We start from the raw sequence: 18,695 nt of genomic DNA, 5'->3' as shown, positions 1-18,695 counted from the left end.
ACATACTTTTTTCCTTTAAGGCAATCTTCCAAATAAGCTTCAAAATTCCAGCATTGTTTGAGTCTTTTATTTTGCGAAGACATAAACCCCCTTCAGCTCTTGGGAGGCAAACCGATGCCCAAGCTAAAGGGTGAAGAAATCTTAAGAAATCCGATCCCTTCCAAAGTAAGGAGCACATGAGGCCTTCGAGCTTTGAAATAATCGACTTAGGGATGCCAAAGATGCCTGGCCAATACAAATAAGAAGCTTGGAGATATAGCAACTATTTGCATCAAATTCTCTCCCAACTCAACGCACCAGCATTGGTGGGAAAGAGAATAGAGAAGATACAGTGTAATTTTGTTTGGGATGATTGGAAACAAAATCATAAACTGCACGTGGTTGACTGGAAAGTGGAAACAAGCCTGTCTCTACAAGTAAAAAGGGGGTCGGAAGTATCAGAAAAGTTAAGACACTTGAACCCCTTTTCTGTGATTGGCTTTGGAGATTTAGCAATGAACCTAATAGCTTGTGGAGAAATGTAATTAGTGCCAACTATGATGGCTAATGAGTGGGGAAACCTCGAGGCTAGGGGTATTTATGCCGCAGATTGTGGAAGAGCATTAGGTCCTCAAATATATTATTCAAGCAACATATAAGGATTCAAATTGGAGAAGGGAGGTCTAATTCATTTCGAAGTGATCTTTGGTGTACTAATGTCCCCCTTAAAAATATATCCCAACATCTATGAGATTGCTCAAACAAACAAGTGTTAGTTACTGATTATGCAAATGTGAATGGAGCCTTGTACTCTCCCACGCATGAAGAGTTCTATCTTTTGTAATTGGTTTACTCTAATTTATAAATACAAGTGAGGGAGAACATCCCCATCGATTTTTGGCAAAATAATGTCTGGAAACAGCCTCTCTACAAAAACAGGGGCAAGGCTGCATACATTATGACCCTCCCCAGACCCCGCAGTGGCGGGAGCATCATGCACTGGGTATACCTCTTTTTTATTTTGAATAAGTAACTCCTATTGTGTGAAGTAGCAGCAAGCCCAAGGTGGTCAATCCTTGGTTGGGTGGTGGTGAAGCCTCCCTTGACTTTCAGTGGTGAAACTAGGTCCTTTTCCTCTTCTTATCTTCTTCTATTTCTTCTCTCCAACTTGTTCTCTAAGTTTCAGCAACAACACAGTTCCTGCGTAAGTGATGTTCAAGGTATTCTGAAACTCGGTCTTTGAGGATTCGATCCTACACTCATCCTTCCTCTCTTATTGGTATTGTTTCAGTTATTACTCATCTCAGTTTCTGCCCAGATCTGTTCCCCGTTCCAGTCCTGCTATAGGAGTTTCTGTTCTATTCTGATCTCAGGTTTCCTTCAAAGGTTCCAGGCAATCTATCCATCGGATTGGGCTAATATTTGGAGGGATTCTTCTCCTATAGGACTCCATTCGACCAAGAATGGGTGTACACCTGGTCATCGGATTGGGAAATATTTATGTACTTGTTCACTTTCTATTTCTTGATTTCCCTAGCTATTAGTTTCTGTCCTTAATCAGTTCCTATAGATTTAACCATTGGATCATTCTGAAATTTGAACACATATTCTGCTGGAGGTAGCCTTATTCTATCAAATTTTCAGCCGTGTCTGAGTATTGGATGTTGAGTATTTGATTACTCTCAATTCTGGTTCTGTTTCTATGTAGTATTTAATCACTGTGATTCTGCCCTGTGGTTTGTTGTCGATTAATCTGTCCTACAGGTTATTGATCTTTGTCATGATCTTCTTAAGTTGTACATATATGTAGTTATGTACTATTCTACAGTTTACCACACATCAAAGCTCCAAAAGCTAAGGTATTTAAGTAATCTCCTCATCCGCTTAACATAATTAATTTGAAAGGGATAAACTTACCAAAGACTAACATTGGTCAACCTCTTAAAACATTTGACAAGCAGGCAGACAGAAGGACTAGCGGCATTAGCATCAAGTAGTCGATATCAAATATCAGATGTTATTGTCCATGTAAACCGTTGTTACTTTGTTTTCCATGCATATACAGCAGTCAGTTCTACACAATCCTAGGGTTAGTGGTGGTGATCCCGAGGTTCAGAATCGCTATGGGCCCCAACTAGCAACGGACTAATAAAGTCAATAGTCTAGTGGCAAAACAGAAAGTAAATGGAAGTTTATAATAGAATGGCATGGCTGTAAATAAAGAGAATCTTAAAGGATAATTGGTAATTAAAATAGGTGTTGGGATAAGAAGGGAATTAGGATTTATTGTAAGGGGACAAACTTGAAAGTTAATTAAACGATAGGACAGAATAAAGGGCAAAGGAGCAATTTGGTAAAGCAAAAGAAAAAATGAATAAAAGAGAAGAAGCAAGAAGAGGGTGGGGAAGGGAAAACAGATTGCCTTCAACCTTAAGGACGTGTTTGGTTCGGCGAACCAACTGGTGGTGTATCAGTGGATACATGAATCTGAATTTAAAAAACTGTTTGGTTCAAATTGTTGGTGAACGGATTCCGATTCATAAATCTGAGTGATTCCACTTTTTCTATGTAAATGTACATCTATTTTGGGTCCACCGGTACAGGTGGACCCATATTTGATTCACGAAAATCTAACCCTACTATAAATACCTTTTTTGTTTGTGAATCTACTATGATTCTACAAACTATCGGGCACTACCTCTCAACCCTCGACTGGTTCATCTCCTGCGAAGGGAAGACCTCTCTCTCTCTGTCTCTAGCAGGTTTTGAGTTTTGAATATGGAAATTGCAGGTTAGGGTTTTTTTTTTTTTTTTTTTTTAAAAAAAAATTGGATTGTACGTGTTTGGTTCTGATTGTTCTCAGTTTTTTTTTCCTTCTACTAATGGTACATCTGATATATATGTGCAATCTATGATGAAGATTTTATCCAATCTCTAATGAGGTAGCTGTGATTATATCAAATTATCACCATCTTTCGGCTGAGATTGCATATGCTTGTGTGTGTGTGTGTATATGAGGGTTTTTTAATGAGGTAGCAATGCCTGAGGTATTCTTGGGAAGAAATTCTCAAGTTCGATACTTGACCACCGCATAATCTCTGTCTCTGATTCTCTCTGCTCCACCTAATGCAGCCAAGAAATATAACTTTTACTCCAATGCTCCCATGCAGTACACCAGACTCATGTTCTGATACTGCTACAAATAATTCCCCCCACTCTTTTTCAAATTCCCCTCTCTACAGTACCAAGATCAGTAAATTAACTTACTTATTTCATCCTCTGCCACCTTACAGTGAGTTCCTTTTTTTTTCTTCCTAGTAAGAAAAGAATGTGAGAGAAATTTGGACAGACAGGATACAGAATAGCTCCATACTTTCTTTGCTTTCAGTTCTTGGTTAGGCTTAAAATGGTTATCTTGAGAGCAAGTTGGTAATGAATAAGAAGGTTGTCGATGAAAGGAAAATAGTAGGGTGGTGAGCTTGGTTTTCTAGCTGGTAAGGTGAGTTGGAAAATGGAATAGTACCAGGTGGAGAGAGAGAGAGAGAGAAAGAGAGTAGCAGACAAGATAGGATAGGAGGACTGAATTGGATAGAACACCAAATTGTGGGCCAAATCTAGAGGGACTAGGAAGGAAGGGTAGAGAGACAAAGAGAAGTGGTTAAGCTTCTTGCTTTTGATTCTTTGGATCACTTCACTATAAATTAGGTATTAAGGTAGAAGGCTTGTCTTCCCAATTTCTTGGTTTTGGGTGTGTAAAACCATATTTGATTTGCAAGGGAATGTTAGTTAAGGGAATAACTTTGTAGGTTGGGAGAAGAACGTGTTGTTCTCCAAGCAATTTTGCTGGGTCTTTGTTTCTAAGGCTTCTTGGGTATAACTTTAGAGCGCTACTGTATCTTTTCAAAACCTTCAAAATTTACCTTTTCTTTGTGGAGAAATGTGTAAGTTTGTTCCTCCCCATAGTTCAAAATGGAGTCTGGATTGCATAAATATATTCATGAAAATTACTTAATTGTTAGCTGAAGTTTGTATGTCCTGATTGTTAGAGAACTTCAATAACGGTTGTACCTTTTCTAGCTACAAATTTCTGATCTAGCTTCTTTTTTCTTTTCCTCTCATTTTACCTTTGTTTTTTCATTTACATACTGAAGTTTCTATTTTGTCAGATGCTGGTTGCTGTAAGTAATTAGTTTCTATTTTCATTACTTGGTAGTAATAGGCATGTTTCTACTTAAGTTCTTTTCATTTTTTTTTACTCTCGGCTGTGCATATTGCCATGCATAGAAGAACCCAACCAAAAAAGATATGCCAAGGGGCATATGACGTCCTTGTTGATGAATCGGCTTCTTTAATCCGGAAGTTAACCCAAAAATCCATTGCAAAATCAATAAGATTAAGACATGTAATTAACAGTTAATTAATCAAGTTAGGCTCCATGAAATCAAAAGCCTTATTCTAAACTTGGAAGAACATGTTATAGGCAACTTGGGTTCTCACCCAGTTTGAACCCAATTCCACCTAACCTTCACCTAAGGTCATCATCAACCTTAAACCTGCAACCTTTTTTTTTCCATTTCTTCCCATATCCAAATTTATTAGCTATATGAGCATTCACACCTCATAAAGTGGGACTGCTTCTGATTACTGTTGGATTAGAATAATCAGTACAGTAATACATTTGGTATCCAATGTAACCAAGGGAAGTCCCCTCCTAGCTTGTCAGTTTTCTACAACTACTAGGAGGAATAAATTAAAGGATAAAGGTCTTGATGAGGTCCATAGAGTTGGGTAGAAGGGCCCTTTCACAAAAGACCATACCATTAGGCAACAATTGGTAATAGAGGTTTTTGCCTGTCAAGTCCAAATAATGGTAATCTCTAACTTCCCATATGAGTCTGTCCAGTTCATTCTTGACATATCCACATTTTCTTACATAGGAGATGGAATGTAAGAGAGATTTCTAGGCTGAGAGTGGTTATTGCTAAGAGTGTTGAGATTTCAATGGTGGGAATAGTTGTTGCAAATAATTCTCCCTCTTAACATTCTCTTTTTCAAAACTGATGAGATAGCCATCAAGGCACTGCTAAGTTCCCAGGGGACACGGCGGGCCTTGATGCCCAAGACAACCAGGTTGCCTCATGTGTCAAGGCATCACCAACCCTAGAAGATAAAGGTAACTTACATTTGAATATGGAAAGCATACCTGGAATATGTTCCTCACCTTGGGTTCCTTGGTCTTACCTAGGCGTCACCTAGATGTAATGGTGCCTTGGTGTTAACCTTGGCTCCCTTGGTACCATGTCTATTATGGATATTGATTTTTAATGTTCAGGGTTCGTGAGCTACTCCCTTGGTGCCATGGGTATTAAGTCTCTCTATGCATATGACATATGTATTATTAATGTATGAGTAATTCTTTGGAGTTTGAATGTCCTGATCTTTTGGAGGGAATTGATCGATGCTCTTCTAACTGGAAGACCAAGCTATAGTCAAATTTCTTACTAAAAAACTGATAGACAAATTGATGTATCACAGCTTCAGGTTCTAAATATTTGGATGCAGATTCTCATTGCTAGTATTGTACTTACTGCATTTGTTATTGTTCCCTGCTTTAATTCAAGCTTTTAGATGACGGAAATAGTGAAAATAGTCTCCATTATGAACGAGAGAGTAGGCACTGCTTGACTGCGAAGGATGTTGTGGAACTTGAAAAATGTGGGGATGGATGGCCAGCAATTGAGATGGGAACAAGTAGTTGTGAGTGTTCTTAGGTAAAAACTTGAATGTGTAGAAGTTGTTAGATGTTGAATTATAAAGTGCATTCTTGCTAAAAAAATTGACAGCAATGCAAGACATTTTCCTTTTGTGTTGCCCCTCTTAGATCTTGCCCTTTTGAATTCTAGAGCTTTAGGACTGCATCTTCAAAACATCATGAATGTTAAGGTTTGTGGCAAGGTCTCATGGTTACTTGTAAATTCCAACCTCTACTTGATGGGTCTTTAGCCCAAATTGGTAGAGCACTTGGAACATGTGCATGTTCCAAGGGGCTGGTGGTTCGAGTCCACCAAGGCCCAAACTCCTTTAGCTACAGAAGATTGGGACCATTTCTTATAGTATAGGAATTTTTTTAATTATATTTTATTAATGTAATGGATGACAAGGACATTTATTGGATAGGAACTCTTTTAACTGCCATTATAATTCAAGCTTAAACATCAGGTGCATGCAACTATCTTCATAAATGTTCCATATTCTAGTCATATAGTAACCAATATGTTGACAGAATCTGTCTGAACCAAATAGTTTTTCATACAGATTCAAGTTGAATCCAACTGACTGACTCAAGGTAACCAAACAGTTTTTCTGTCAGGACAACGAATCCACTGGTGCACCACCAATGGATTCCTCACCAATATCAACGCAACCACCACTTGGTTTAGCCAATCAAACACATCCTAAGACCATAGTTACCCAAGGCGGCGCCATGGAGGGTGCCTGGATGCCATGGCGGTGTCGCACTGGCGCCTTGAATTTTGCCCCTCTAAAACGCCATGGTCGCTTTCCCGCCTTGATAACCATGCCTAAGACTAACCCAGGAGATGGAACCAGCTGCAGTTCTAAAGAGAGAACTCCTTCATGGGTTCTCTGTTGGCTCCAAAATTTCAAAGGTAAGTCCATATTGAAGAGCTCTCTTGAATGTCGAATGCACACCTTTATCAGACCAAATACTAAACAGAAGAGAAGTATTGGTAGAGGAGGGCAAGTCTGATCTGAAATTGGTTTTGCTACTCACTAATAAAGCAAGGTTTGGGGATGAGACTCCACAGGTAGTGTCTCCCTAGGGTATGTATAGAACCACAAAGCTTGAGGCTGATAGGAGGAGAAAACTGTGAGAGATCAAAGTCTCTTGCTGTATCAACAGTAACCCCAAACAGAGACATAAAGTATGAAGAGAATAGCATGAAGGAAACAAGTAGAAAGGAAAAAAGTAAAGAAGGGAGAAGGTCTACTGAACAGGAAGAGAAAATAAATTGAAGAAAGAGGAGGAAGGGGAGTAAGGAAGAAGAATGCCGCGAATGGTCCAAAAACATTAGAAAAATTAACATCAGAAAAATACTCATCTTTAATGTGCTCCATTCCGGTGCTATGGACTGCAAAGGTGTTCACCATGATCGCCTTTCGAAACAGTGCATCAGCCACTTGGTTCTCTTTTCCAGCCTTATATTTCAAGGCGAAAGTGAACTCTTGAAGGTAAGCAATCCATTTGGCATGGTGATTGCTTATGGACCTTAGAGAGTGGAGGTACTTCAAGGCTTCATGATCTGAAAATAAAATAAACTCATTGCCGATCAAGTAGTATCACCAATGCTTCAAGATTTGGATAATGGCGTAGAGCTCCAAAACATAGGTAGAACCTCTTCTTGGCGTCATTCAACTTCTCACTGTAAAATGCAATGGGATGGTCAGCTTGCATAAGAACTCCTCCAATGCCAATGTGTGAAGTATCAATGGCAACTTCAAACATCCGCTCAAAGTTTGGGAGGCGTAGCACAAGTGCCTCCGTCATTTTTTTTCTTGATTTGGTGGAATGCCTTAGTTGCTGCCGGTGTCCGTTGGAATTGCGCTTTGCCGCCCTTCATACACTCAATTATAGGTGCCATTATAGTGCTAAAATTCCTAATGAATCTCCGTTAATGAGGCAAGATCGTGAAAACTTCTAACTTCAGTCAAGGTCTTGGGAATAGGCCATCCACCACACTTTTTATCTCCTTCAGGTCAGCATCATCTCCCTTTGAAGAGATGATAAATCCAAGGAATATAACCTTGGGTAGCATAAAGAAACATTTCTTGAGGTTGATGTAGAGCTTTTCATCCCATAGCACTCTCATAACGGACCTCAAGTGTTCAAGATTCTCTCCTTGGCTACGGATGCAGATGAGGAAGTCACCAAAGTACACAACAAGAAACTTCCCAATAAAAGTATGTAGGACTTGGGTTATCACCCTCATGAAAGTATTTGGCACATTGATGAGACCAAAAGGCCCGCCACTCATACAACCCATCCTTGGTTTTAAAAGCTGTCTTCCATTCGTCGCCAGGGCGTCTATAGATCTGGTGGTAGTCACTCTTCAAATCCATCTTAGAAAAGATAGAGGATCCGATCAACATGTCCAACATGTCGTCAAGACGTGGAATAGGGAACATGTATTTGACCATGATTTTATTTACGGCGTGGCTGTCGATGCACATCCTCCAAGAACCGTCCTTTGGCGTCAACAAGGTTGGGACTGCATAAGGGTTCATGCTCTGAACAATGAATCCTTTGCGCAATAACTCATCCACTTGCCTCTTCAACTCAGCATACTTCCTTGGACTAAGGCGATAAATGGGCAAATATGGTAGCTCCGATCCAGGCACCAAGTCTATGGCGTGTTGGATGTCTCTCATGGGTGGATACTCGTCTAGTAAGTCCTCCGGTACAAGGTCTTCAAAGTCAACCAGCAGCTCTTTGACGGGTCTAGGAACCTTCACTTCTTTCACCGGTTCAACTTCTTTTGTAACAAGAGCTAGGATCAGACCTGTCTCTTCAATTGTAGACAAACTCATGATGAGGGAGTACTAATATCTTCTTTCCAGCCTATTGTCCCTTGCTTTGGCGTGCCTCCTTTGGTTCTTCTTTGGGCTGCTTGGTAATGGACTTTAGTATTTTCTACCTCTTTGCTTGGGCTGCTCTCAACCTGGGTTTCATCAATGGAACGTTGAGGGGGCTCAACACCAATGGCTTCCCTTTGAAATCAAAGAAACATTGGTTCTTTATGCCACCCACCAAAACATTGTTGTCATACAACCAAGGACGTTCAAGCAACACATCGGTGAGCACCATGGGGATCACGCCGCACCAAACATTCACTACATAACCTGAAATTTTCAAAGGGACAGAACAACGTTGATTAACCTCCAAAGTATCACTATTGAGCAAGGATACCTTATATGGCTGCAGGTGTGGCTCCACTTTGAGCTGTCCATCCACCACAAAAACATGGGAAACAACGTTCACGCATCTGCCACTATCAACAATGACGTGGGATGTAGTTGATCCACTGGTCATAAGTGTATAAAATATGCAATGGCGCCTCCAATCTTCACATTTCTATTCAGCCACCAGAATTCTTGTGACCCCACATTCATCTCATAGAGGTTTTCATCACTATCATCGTCCCAAGGGTTATCATCATCTTCCCCTTCATGGTCAACATCAACAGCTCATGTAGCATCAAGTTGTGGCTCACAAACAAGCATCTCCGGGTTGTTTTCTATTGCTGAAATGACACTGTTTGCCTTGCTTCTTTTGAGGCAGTACTTGGCAACATGCCCTATGCCCTCACAATGAAAACACCGGGTAGAACTATTTTCCCTGCTAACCATAGGGGCCTTGCCTTTCTCTTGTGCAGTAAAAGAAGGTCGTGTAGGCTGTCCACTAGGGCGAGAAGGTCTGTAGGGCTTCTTCGTTTCAGCAGCCTGGGAATTGTAGCGTCTACGGGCCAACTTCAATAAATCTTCCGCTTCAAGAGCCTTCTCAAAGTAGTCATTGAGGGTCTCAATCGGCATGACTCCCATCTTGTCACAAATTTCAACCTTTGATCCCAATTTGAAACTGGAAAGAAGCCGATCATCTTCCTCATCGATTCTGGTACGGGTAACCAAATTATTGAATTTGTCAATATACTCTACAGACAAGGTACCTTGGCGAATGGTGTTCAATTGGTCACGCAACCTTCTATGAAAAGTGGAAGGTAAGTATTTCACCTTTAAGTGATCCTTCATCTCCTCCCAAGTAATAGGTTCATTGTGTTGGCAGCGCAGTTTCTCTTCATAATTTCTCCACCATTCTCTTGTTGGTCCAATCAGTCTAGTACAGGACTGCTTGAGTTTAAGCTCCTCTGTCAAGGTAAACCAATCGAAATAATCATCAAACGCGCATAGTCAATCGTAGAAGATAATGGGATCAGATTTCCCATTGTACTCTCTAAGTTCCAACTTGAATTTGTGCTTGTCATCTTGCCATCTAGCACCATAACCGCCCGAAGAGGAAGAAGAAATAAAGAGAAAAGATAATGGGATTCGGCTCTCCCCGCCAGGCTCCTAACAGCCCTTCAAGTCATGCTCATACTTGACAAAGGAAACCATATTTTGCAGTAAGAAAATTTCATTCAAACAGTAAATCTTGGGGGAGGCATTAACAGCCTTTACAATAAAAAGAGGGCTATACATGCACAGTTGCACCTCTAGTAAGAAGAGAAATAGAAACTTAACATAATTAGTTGCAACATGAAAATAGAAACTACTGTAATTAACTAGGACTGAAATAAAATAGAAACATAATAAAATCTTCACTCCTCCCAAGTGATAGCCAAAGTCTTTATGTGGTCCCCACCAAGGGTAATATCAGCCAGCACTTGAAGTCCCAAAATATGTCAATAAAGATTGACAATAATGCCCCCATGATCTGGGTTTGAGAGATCCAGCAACTCCCGGACTTACTGGGCTGGCCCAACACAAAGTTGGTTGGCCCTATGGCCCATTGGGTTGGTCCACCAATTGGTGAAGTGAACCAGCCCTTCTCCCACGAGTTCTGTTGAAATATAAGTCTAGGGGCAAATAGGTCTTTTTGATGTCTTATTTTAGTTTGTTTTTTATCCTTTTATTATGTCAGTTTGGTGTAGGGGCAATTCTGTCCAGAGGTTCTTTTTTAATTATAAATACAAAACATTTGACCTGCGTGAGAACAATTCTGTTCTAATGCAGGTCCTATTCTCTCTCGAGATTTGGGTTTTCTCCTCTTCTTCTTCTCCTCTTCGCTCTTCTTCTTCTTCCTCTAGTCTAGTTGTTAACTCTTGATATTGTAACATGGTATCAGAGCTTTTCTAATCAGATTAGAGTGCTCTCAACGATTCTCTTCTGATCTTCTTTTCCCGATTTCTTCTTGTGGTGTACAGCCACCTATAGCTGCCCTTACCATGGTTTAAATCCACTGTTTTCAAAAATTAATGGAGTGTTTTTACTGCAATCTACCTATTATTATTCGCTGATTGGATTTCTACATCAACCACACTCAGGATTGCAAGCTTCAATTTCAGAATAAGACCCTGGTAACTATAGTTATCAAGGCGTCACCAAGGCGTCCAGGCTCCTTGGTCGCCTTGGACGCCTTTGGCGCCTTGATTTTTTACCCTCTAAAACGCCATGGACGCCTTCCCGCCTTGATAACTATGTTGGTAACTATTAATCTCTTCTGGGAATTTTTTTTGGAGTTCTATGATGGAGGTCTGCAATTCTATGTTGTTCTACGATGAAGGGCTACTTCTGTTGATCAATTGCTACTGCAGTATGCTGGTTATGGTACTTGTTTGAAGGACTTGATCTTCTTCCCAGAGGGCTTGTTATCAAATTTTTTTTGGCTGACTATTTCGGGGGTAGATTTACTGCTGATTGGTTCTTATTTCTATCTACTGCAGATTACATATTTTTTATTATCCTGGAAGCTGTTTCTATTGCTGCAATCCCCTTCACTCTCTTTAGAGTCGATTGCTGCCCTGGGATTTTACTTGTTCTCTTATCGGTTCTTGGAGTGGTTCTCATATGGCTGATTTGAAGACCCCCACTGATAATGTAAATGTCCAGATCACCTCTATAAAATTGAAGGGGAATTCCAACTACTTACTTTGGGCACAAGCTGTTTGTGTCTATATTATGGCTAAGGATAAACTTAGCTATATTACCCCTGATCCTCCTCCATCTGATTCTAAGGACTACATTACCTGGGTGAAGGAGAATGTCATTATCTTAATTTGGTTATGGAACAGCATGGAGCCGGATATTGATGCCAATGTCATGTTTCACACCATCGCAAAAGGAGTGTGGGATAACTTGAAGGAGACGTACTCTCAAGAGAAGAGTATGACACGGATTTATGACCTCTATGAGAAGTTGTTCCAATTCCAACAATCTGACAAATCTCTGCAAGAGTATTATAGTGCCTTTAAAGGCATGGTTGAAGAATATGTTCCAGCCACTCACAACTGATATTGAGAAGTTGAAGGCCCAAAGAAACGAATTCTTTGTCTCCAAATTCTTGGTTGGTTTGAATCCAAGTCTGAAGGCTGTAAAGGGGCATCTTCTTACTAGTGAATCTTTCCCTACTTTGAATGATATTTCCTCTAGACTGCAGCGCATAATTTCCCCTAGTTCCAAGCCTAATGCCAACCCCAAGGAGAATTCAGCTTTTACTAGTACCAGAGGCCGTGGTTCAGGGGGAGGACGTGGTTTTGGTGGTCATGGTTCAAGTGGACAACATATTGATAAGGCTGTCGGGTTGTGTTCTTATTGTGGGAAGACAAATCAAACTGTTGAGGCATGCTAGTCCAAGCATGGGAAACCAGAATGGGCTCAAAACTTGGCTAATCATGTAGCCCCTGAAGATGGTTCTGATCTAGTTGCTTCAAGCGATACTAAACCCGATTCAGTCGTGGGAGATTCATCTACCAACCTTCGTGATGAGATTCATCAACTGATGCGTTGTATAAAGAGTCTCAAGTCATCTACTTTCACTACTGGGGCATCTACTTCCGCTGCCACACTGGCTCATGCAGGTACACCTACTTTCTTTTCCACCACTTACACACCCTGGATCATTGATTCGGGGGCTTCCACTCACATGTTGGCAAGTCATCCGTTTTTAGTTCTATTTCATCTAATTCTCACACTCCTCCTGTTATTGTAGCCAATGGTTCCTCAACTCCTGTTACTAGGCATGACATTGTTTGTCTTAATTCTAATATTTCTCTTGCTTCTGTATTACATGTTCCTCAATTTCCCTCAAGTCTTCTTTCTGTTAGCCAACTTACCAGAAATTTGAACTGCTCAGTGACATTCTTCCCTTCTCACTATGTTTTCCAGGATCTTCACACGAGGAAGACGGTTGGTAGAGGGTGTGAGAAGGATGGACTATATTATCTGAATGGTACCGCTTCGTCTGCTTCGGCTGCAACTACTACTGTTGGTGGAGTGTCCCCTTTCCAATGATATTGTAGGCGAGGCCATTTATCTTTGTCTAGATTAAAGGTTTTGTTTCCGCAGTTTAAATCTTTGGATAAGTTAGAGTGTGAGGGCTGCGAGTTGGATAAGCATCATCGTGCTACTTATCCATCTCATACTATGCCCCGTAGTACGTTCTTTTTTTCATTAGTACATTCAGATGTGTGGGGTCCTTGTCATACAAGTAATAGACATGGTTTTCGATATTTTATCACTTTTATAGATGGCCATTCTAGAACTACATGGTTATACCTTTTAAAGGATCGGTCTGAATTTCTACATGTATTTCAAAATTTTGCAAAATGAAATAAAGAATCAGTTTAATGCTTCTATTAAAAAATTTTAGTTTGATAATGCTTTGGAATTTGTTCAAAATGAGATATCTTCTTTTTGTGTTGCTAACGGAATAATTCATCAAACTACTTGTTCCTATACTCCTCAACAAAATGGGGTAGCAGAATGGAAAAATAGGCATTTACTTGAGGTTGTCCGGGCTCCCATGTTGCATATGCAGGTACCCAAACATTTTTGGTGTGATGCAGTTCTTACTGCTTGTTTTTTTATTAATCGGATGCCCTCATCTGTCCTTGCAGATAAATCTCCTTTTTCTATTTTATTTTCTGGCATATCGATTTTCACTTTGCCTCCTAGAGTTTTTGGGTGTGTCTGTTTTATTCATAACCTTCATCTCCCTGGTGATAAATTAGATCCTTGGTCAACCAAATGCATCTTCCTAGATTACTCTTAGACCCAGAAAGGATATAGGTGTTATGACCCTCTAACTCAGAGGCAATTTGTTAGTACGGATGTTACCTTCTTTGAAGGTACACCTTATTTTTCGAGTCAGCCCACAGTGTCTAGTGATTCGTTAGTTGTGTCTAACCCTCCTCCTATTCCAGCTATTGTTCGTATGTCAACTTCTCCACTACAGGTGTATAGGCGCAAGAGGCACATTGGGCAGCTTGATACAGATAATGTTGGTCCATCTACATCGCCTCCTATACCTTCCTCAACTTCTGGTAAAGATCCAAGCTTACCTGCTCTTTCTGACTTACCAGCTGATCTGGATCCTGATGACTTACCTATTGCCACTCGGAAAGGTAATCGTTCATGCACTCAAAATCTTTGGTTGCCTATCCCATTGAAAAATTTATTTCTTTGTCTCACCTTCCATCCTGCCTTCATAGTCTTGCTACTTCCCTATCTACTTATACCATTCCTCGCACCCATACTGAGGCTCTTGCTATCCCTACTTGGAAGAAAGCCATGGATGTGGAAATGGATATCATACTGACTCAATATATATAGTAGTTGGTGGATTTACCTCCTGGTAAAGTGTTGTTGGGTGTATACTATTAAATATCATTCCGATGGGTCTCTTGAGTGGCTAAAAGCCCGTCTGGTTGCTAAGGGATACACCCAGACCTATGGTGTAGTTTATTTTGAGACCTTTTCTCCTATGACTAGGCTGAATTCTGTTTATCTCATTATCTCTATGGCTGTGAACTTTGATTGGCCCTTATATTAGTTGGACATTAAAAATGCTTTCCTTTATGGTGAGTTACTCGAAGAGGTCTATATAGAGCAACCTCCCAGGTATGTTGCTCAGGAGGAGAATAGTGGGCGTGTATGTAGGCTACATAAGGCTATTTATGGGCTAAAACAATCTCCTCGGGCATGGTTCGAGAAATTTAGTTCCATTATGGCTGGCTTTGGTTTTTCAAAATGTTTCTCCGACCATTCTATGTTTGTTCGCCAAGGAGAGAGGTTGGTTGTTCTTATTGTCTATGTTGATGACATCATTGTGTCAAGAAATGATGAGAGTGGGATCAAGGAGGTGCAAAATTACTTACAGCAGCATTTTCAGACTAAAGACTTGGGCAAGCTTCACTATTTTCTTGGGATTGAGGTTATCAGAAGCAAAAAGGGGGATCAGCCTGTCATAAGGAAAGTACGTTTTGGATCTCTTGACCAAAACTGATATGCTTGCTGCAAAACCAGTAGATATACCTATGGATCCAAATCAAAAAACTTTGGCATTGATGATGGTGAGTGTCTTAAGGAGTTAAGGATATTCACTCCTACAAAAGCTTAGTTGGAAAACATTTATACTTGACTGTCACTAGACCGGATATATCTTATGCAGTTGGGGTTCTCAGTTAGCTCATGCAATCCCCTTGTAAGTCTCATCGGGATGCCGTTATTCGGGTTCTTTGGTATTTAAAGGGTGCTCCAGGGAAGGGGCTTATTTATCGTCCCAATAGACATATGGAGCTTGTTATCTATTCTGATGCAGATTGGGCAGGTGTGGCAAGTGATCGTCAGTCTACCACAGGGTATTGCACGTTCGTTGGAGGAAATCTAGTTACATGGTGAAGCAAGAAACAGGCCACTGTTGCCAGATCCAATGCTGAAGCAGAGTGTAAAGCTGTGGCTCATACTACTGCAGAGTTGATGTGGGTTAGATCTCTCCTACTTGAGATGGGGTTTCCAATTCCGACTCCTATGAAGATGTTTTGTGACAAGCAGACAGTCATCTATATTATTAGCCCTGTCTTTCATGAGAGAACTAAGCATATTGAGGTGGATTGTCACTTTGTTCGCAGTGCAGCCTTGAAGAAGCTGATTCAGACACCATTTGTCACTTCATCCGATCAAATTGTTGATGTGTTTACCAAATCCTTGTTTGCCCCTAGTTTTTGGTCTTCTTGTAACAAGTTAAGCATGGGTGATATATATGCTCCAGCTTGAGGGGGAGTGTTGAAATATAAGTCTAGAGGCAAATAGGTCGTTTTGATGCCTTATTTTAGTTTGTTTTTTATCCTTTTATTATGTCAGTTTGGTGTAGGGGCAATTCTGTCCGGAAGTTCTTTTTAATTACAAATACAAAACATCTGACCTGCGTGAGAACAATTTTGTTCTAACGCAGATCCTATTCTCTCTCGGGATTTGGGATTTCTCCTCGTCTTCTTCTTCTCCTCTTCTCTCTTCTTCTTCCTCTAGTCTGGTTGTTAACTCTTGATATTATAACAAGTTCCTTTAGTGTATTTCTTGCCAAACAGTTTGGCATCTGCATCATAACTACTACCAGCCTTACTGGACCGATAACTCGGGCTGAGCCGGTTCCATCTGGGCTTGGGTTTCCAAACCTGGCGTGCAGGTCCGACTATTCAAGTGCCACTGCATCAGTTAGTGGAAGCAAAAATTCTTATCCACAAATCATCTATTTCTCCAAGTTGAACTGTACAACTTATCTAGAGTTATTGCAGAGTCATGATTTGGTGCTTCACCATACCTGTTGACATGCATAGAAGGTGAAGATTATGTCCTTTTGAAGTCAAGTAAAGAATGACTGGTAGGAAAAACCTGTAAAAATGCTATACGATGGCTTTATTAAAACAAAAACCACAGATTATAATAAAGAAATGTTGAAGTTACTGAATAACAAATGCATGATAAATGGCCAATACTGATGTCAGCACTTTCAGCAACAGAACACCACAGGAAGGTTTAATGCCTTTAAAGAGAACAGGAATTTCATATCGATGTACATATAAATGACTGGACAACAAATGCATGATAAATGGCCAATACTGATGTCAGCACTTTCAGCAACAGAACACCACAGGAAGGTTTAATGCCTACAAAGAGACCACAGGAATATTCATATCTATGTACACAAAGATATCATAGGAACACTCCAAGTAAATGTGGGGATGATATTCTCCCTATGAGCAATGCTAACACTACAAACAATTATGGGCTACGAACTCTATGAACCACCCCTCCCAATTACAAGTGAGCTTTAAATGTTTAACTTTTATTTTCACAGTTTTAAACCCCATGTGTCAGTGGGAGGGCTGGTTCATAGAGTTCATAGTCCTACCCATTCATCAGTGCAAGCATTCCCCTCTCTACTATTCATTGCCATTTGCCAGTACGCTTTTCACATCCATATATTTCACTCTTCAAGCTTCATTTTATCTTCACCTAGTGCCTCTAAGCCTCTTCCATTCACAAAAAGTTCTCTCTCATCCATTAGATCCATAGTTTCTTTTCAGGTAACCTTTTGGTCCATTACATCCTTAAATATTTGGCAGAATGAGCAAATACATTTTGACTCTCCGCAGAACGCTGACCATTATAGCGAACAATGGAAAATTCATGTTATCATTTGAACCGGTTATCGCATCCGAGATTTCCTTGGACTCATATGGTGGCAGAAGGGTTAGGGGGAGGTTTTTCCTCAACAGAATCTTAGAGGCAATAACCAATCAAATGAGCAAATTTTGATGTTACCGTTCGGCACATAATAGATAGGACTTCATCATTGAGGAAGTATATGGATGTAAATTTAATTTCAGTTGAATGGGGTAAGAATGGAATACTGACGTGCGCTCATAAAACGTGAACTGGGACAACTTGGAAGAGTCAAATGGAACATTTGGAAAAACTGTACATTTTCGTAATTTTAACAATACAGCTCAACCAGAGAGAGTAATGAGAAAAAAAAATCATACAGCCAATACCACGTGACTGGGAAGAAAATGGAGAAGGAAGTTTGGTTGCAGTAAGTGAAATTAGGTTGTAGCACACTGAAAAAAGGTGGAAGACAGATAGACAGGTCACTTCTATAATCAATGCCAAGGTTTAAAGTATCAGTATCGGGTATCGGGTATCGAGTATCGGGTATCGGGTATCGGGGTTTCAGGTATCGAATCGGTCGAGCGACTTTAAGAGACGTATCGTATCAGAGATACGTATTGAATAGTGTAGAAACGCATGAAAATTGTCAAAATACACATGAAAATACACTTTTGGACACAACAAACAATATAAACAAGCAATATATAACATATATCATGCAAGAATACTAAAATGGAGAATAATGTATAACCAAACAAGTGAGTTAAACTGAAATTGTTATAAAAGATGATGTTTCTTACATGTTGTAATCGTCTACAGACATGAAGAGTATTGGATGAGGCAAAGGATGATGCTGTAGCCCTCCTTGATTCATTTTTTGAGTCCAAAAGTGTGAAAAACCAAGATTAAATGCAAGATTTTAGTATCTTGCTTGAGAGTTTTCCTTCATTTTTCTGTTAGAATAGGAGTTGTATCGAGTCTGTGAGTGAATCTGGCTTTTTTATGTAATGTATCAATGGTATCGGTACGTATCGGTAAATGTATCAGCCGATATGTATCGATACGTAGTAAACCACCTACAGAACCCTTTTTTGGATGTATCGATATGTAGCGATACGTATCGGTCGTATCTTATTGATGTGTGTCAGTCGTATCGTATCGATACGTATCGGCTGGCCGATACATTTCAATACAATTCAAGACAGTCCCTTTTTTTTTAAAAAAAAAAACGTATCGGTATGTATCATATCGGTACCGACCGATACCGATATGATACGATATTTTCCGCTACTTTAAACCATGATCGACGCTACATTGATAGACAAGTACAATGAGTACCAAATGTAAATACACAGCCATAAGAAAATTCAGTAACTGAAGCTTACATAGATTCATCATCCGGGTGGGCTATGACCAGCAAGACCTTTTTCTTGCAAGCAACTTCACCTGATTTTGATATAGCACCAGATCCTCCT

General features: G+C 40.1%; 1 protein-coding gene, 1 long non-coding RNA gene and 1 other non-coding gene across 5 annotated transcripts in view; 2 read left to right on the top strand and 1 right to left on the bottom strand.

The window, feature by feature from the left end:
- LOC122663640 (N-acetylglucosaminyl-phosphatidylinositol de-N-acetylase-like) overlaps nt 1–18,695 on the bottom strand; it is an 87,759-nt gene that overhangs the window by 68,833 nt on the left and 231 nt on the right. For 2 of the 3 annotated variants that reach the window (XM_043859243.1, XM_043859242.1), the window contains exons 2-3: nt 18,606–18,666; nt 16,370–16,440 (exon numbers count right to left, since the gene is read on the bottom strand). In XM_043859243.1, coding sequence (XP_043715178.1) covers nt 16,370–16,440; nt 18,606–18,666 — 132 coding nt within the window. Of the gene's footprint in view, nt 1–16,369; nt 16,452–18,605; nt 18,667–18,695 lie in introns of those variants that run through there. The other variant, XM_043859244.1, reaches the window with a different exon arrangement.
- Nucleotides 1,811–16,395, top strand: LOC122663641. The gene is made up of 3 exons (XR_006333205.1): nt 1,811–2,075; nt 3,611–3,615; nt 16,274–16,395. It is a non-coding gene; the product is annotated as an uncharacterized LOC122663641 (long non-coding RNA).
- On the top strand, nt 2,883–2,969 carry LOC122666398. Its single transcript, XR_006333590.1, has one exon. It is a non-coding gene; the product is annotated as a small nucleolar RNA Z196/R39/R59 family (small nucleolar RNA).

Source organism: Telopea speciosissima, chromosome 6 (genome assembly GCF_018873765.1).
Source record: "Telopea speciosissima isolate NSW1024214 ecotype Mountain lineage chromosome 6, Tspe_v1, whole genome shotgun sequence".
Lineage (NCBI taxonomy): Eukaryota > Viridiplantae > Streptophyta > Magnoliopsida > Proteales > Proteaceae > Telopea > Telopea speciosissima.
This window is presented reverse-complemented; position numbering and strand designations above follow the sequence as displayed.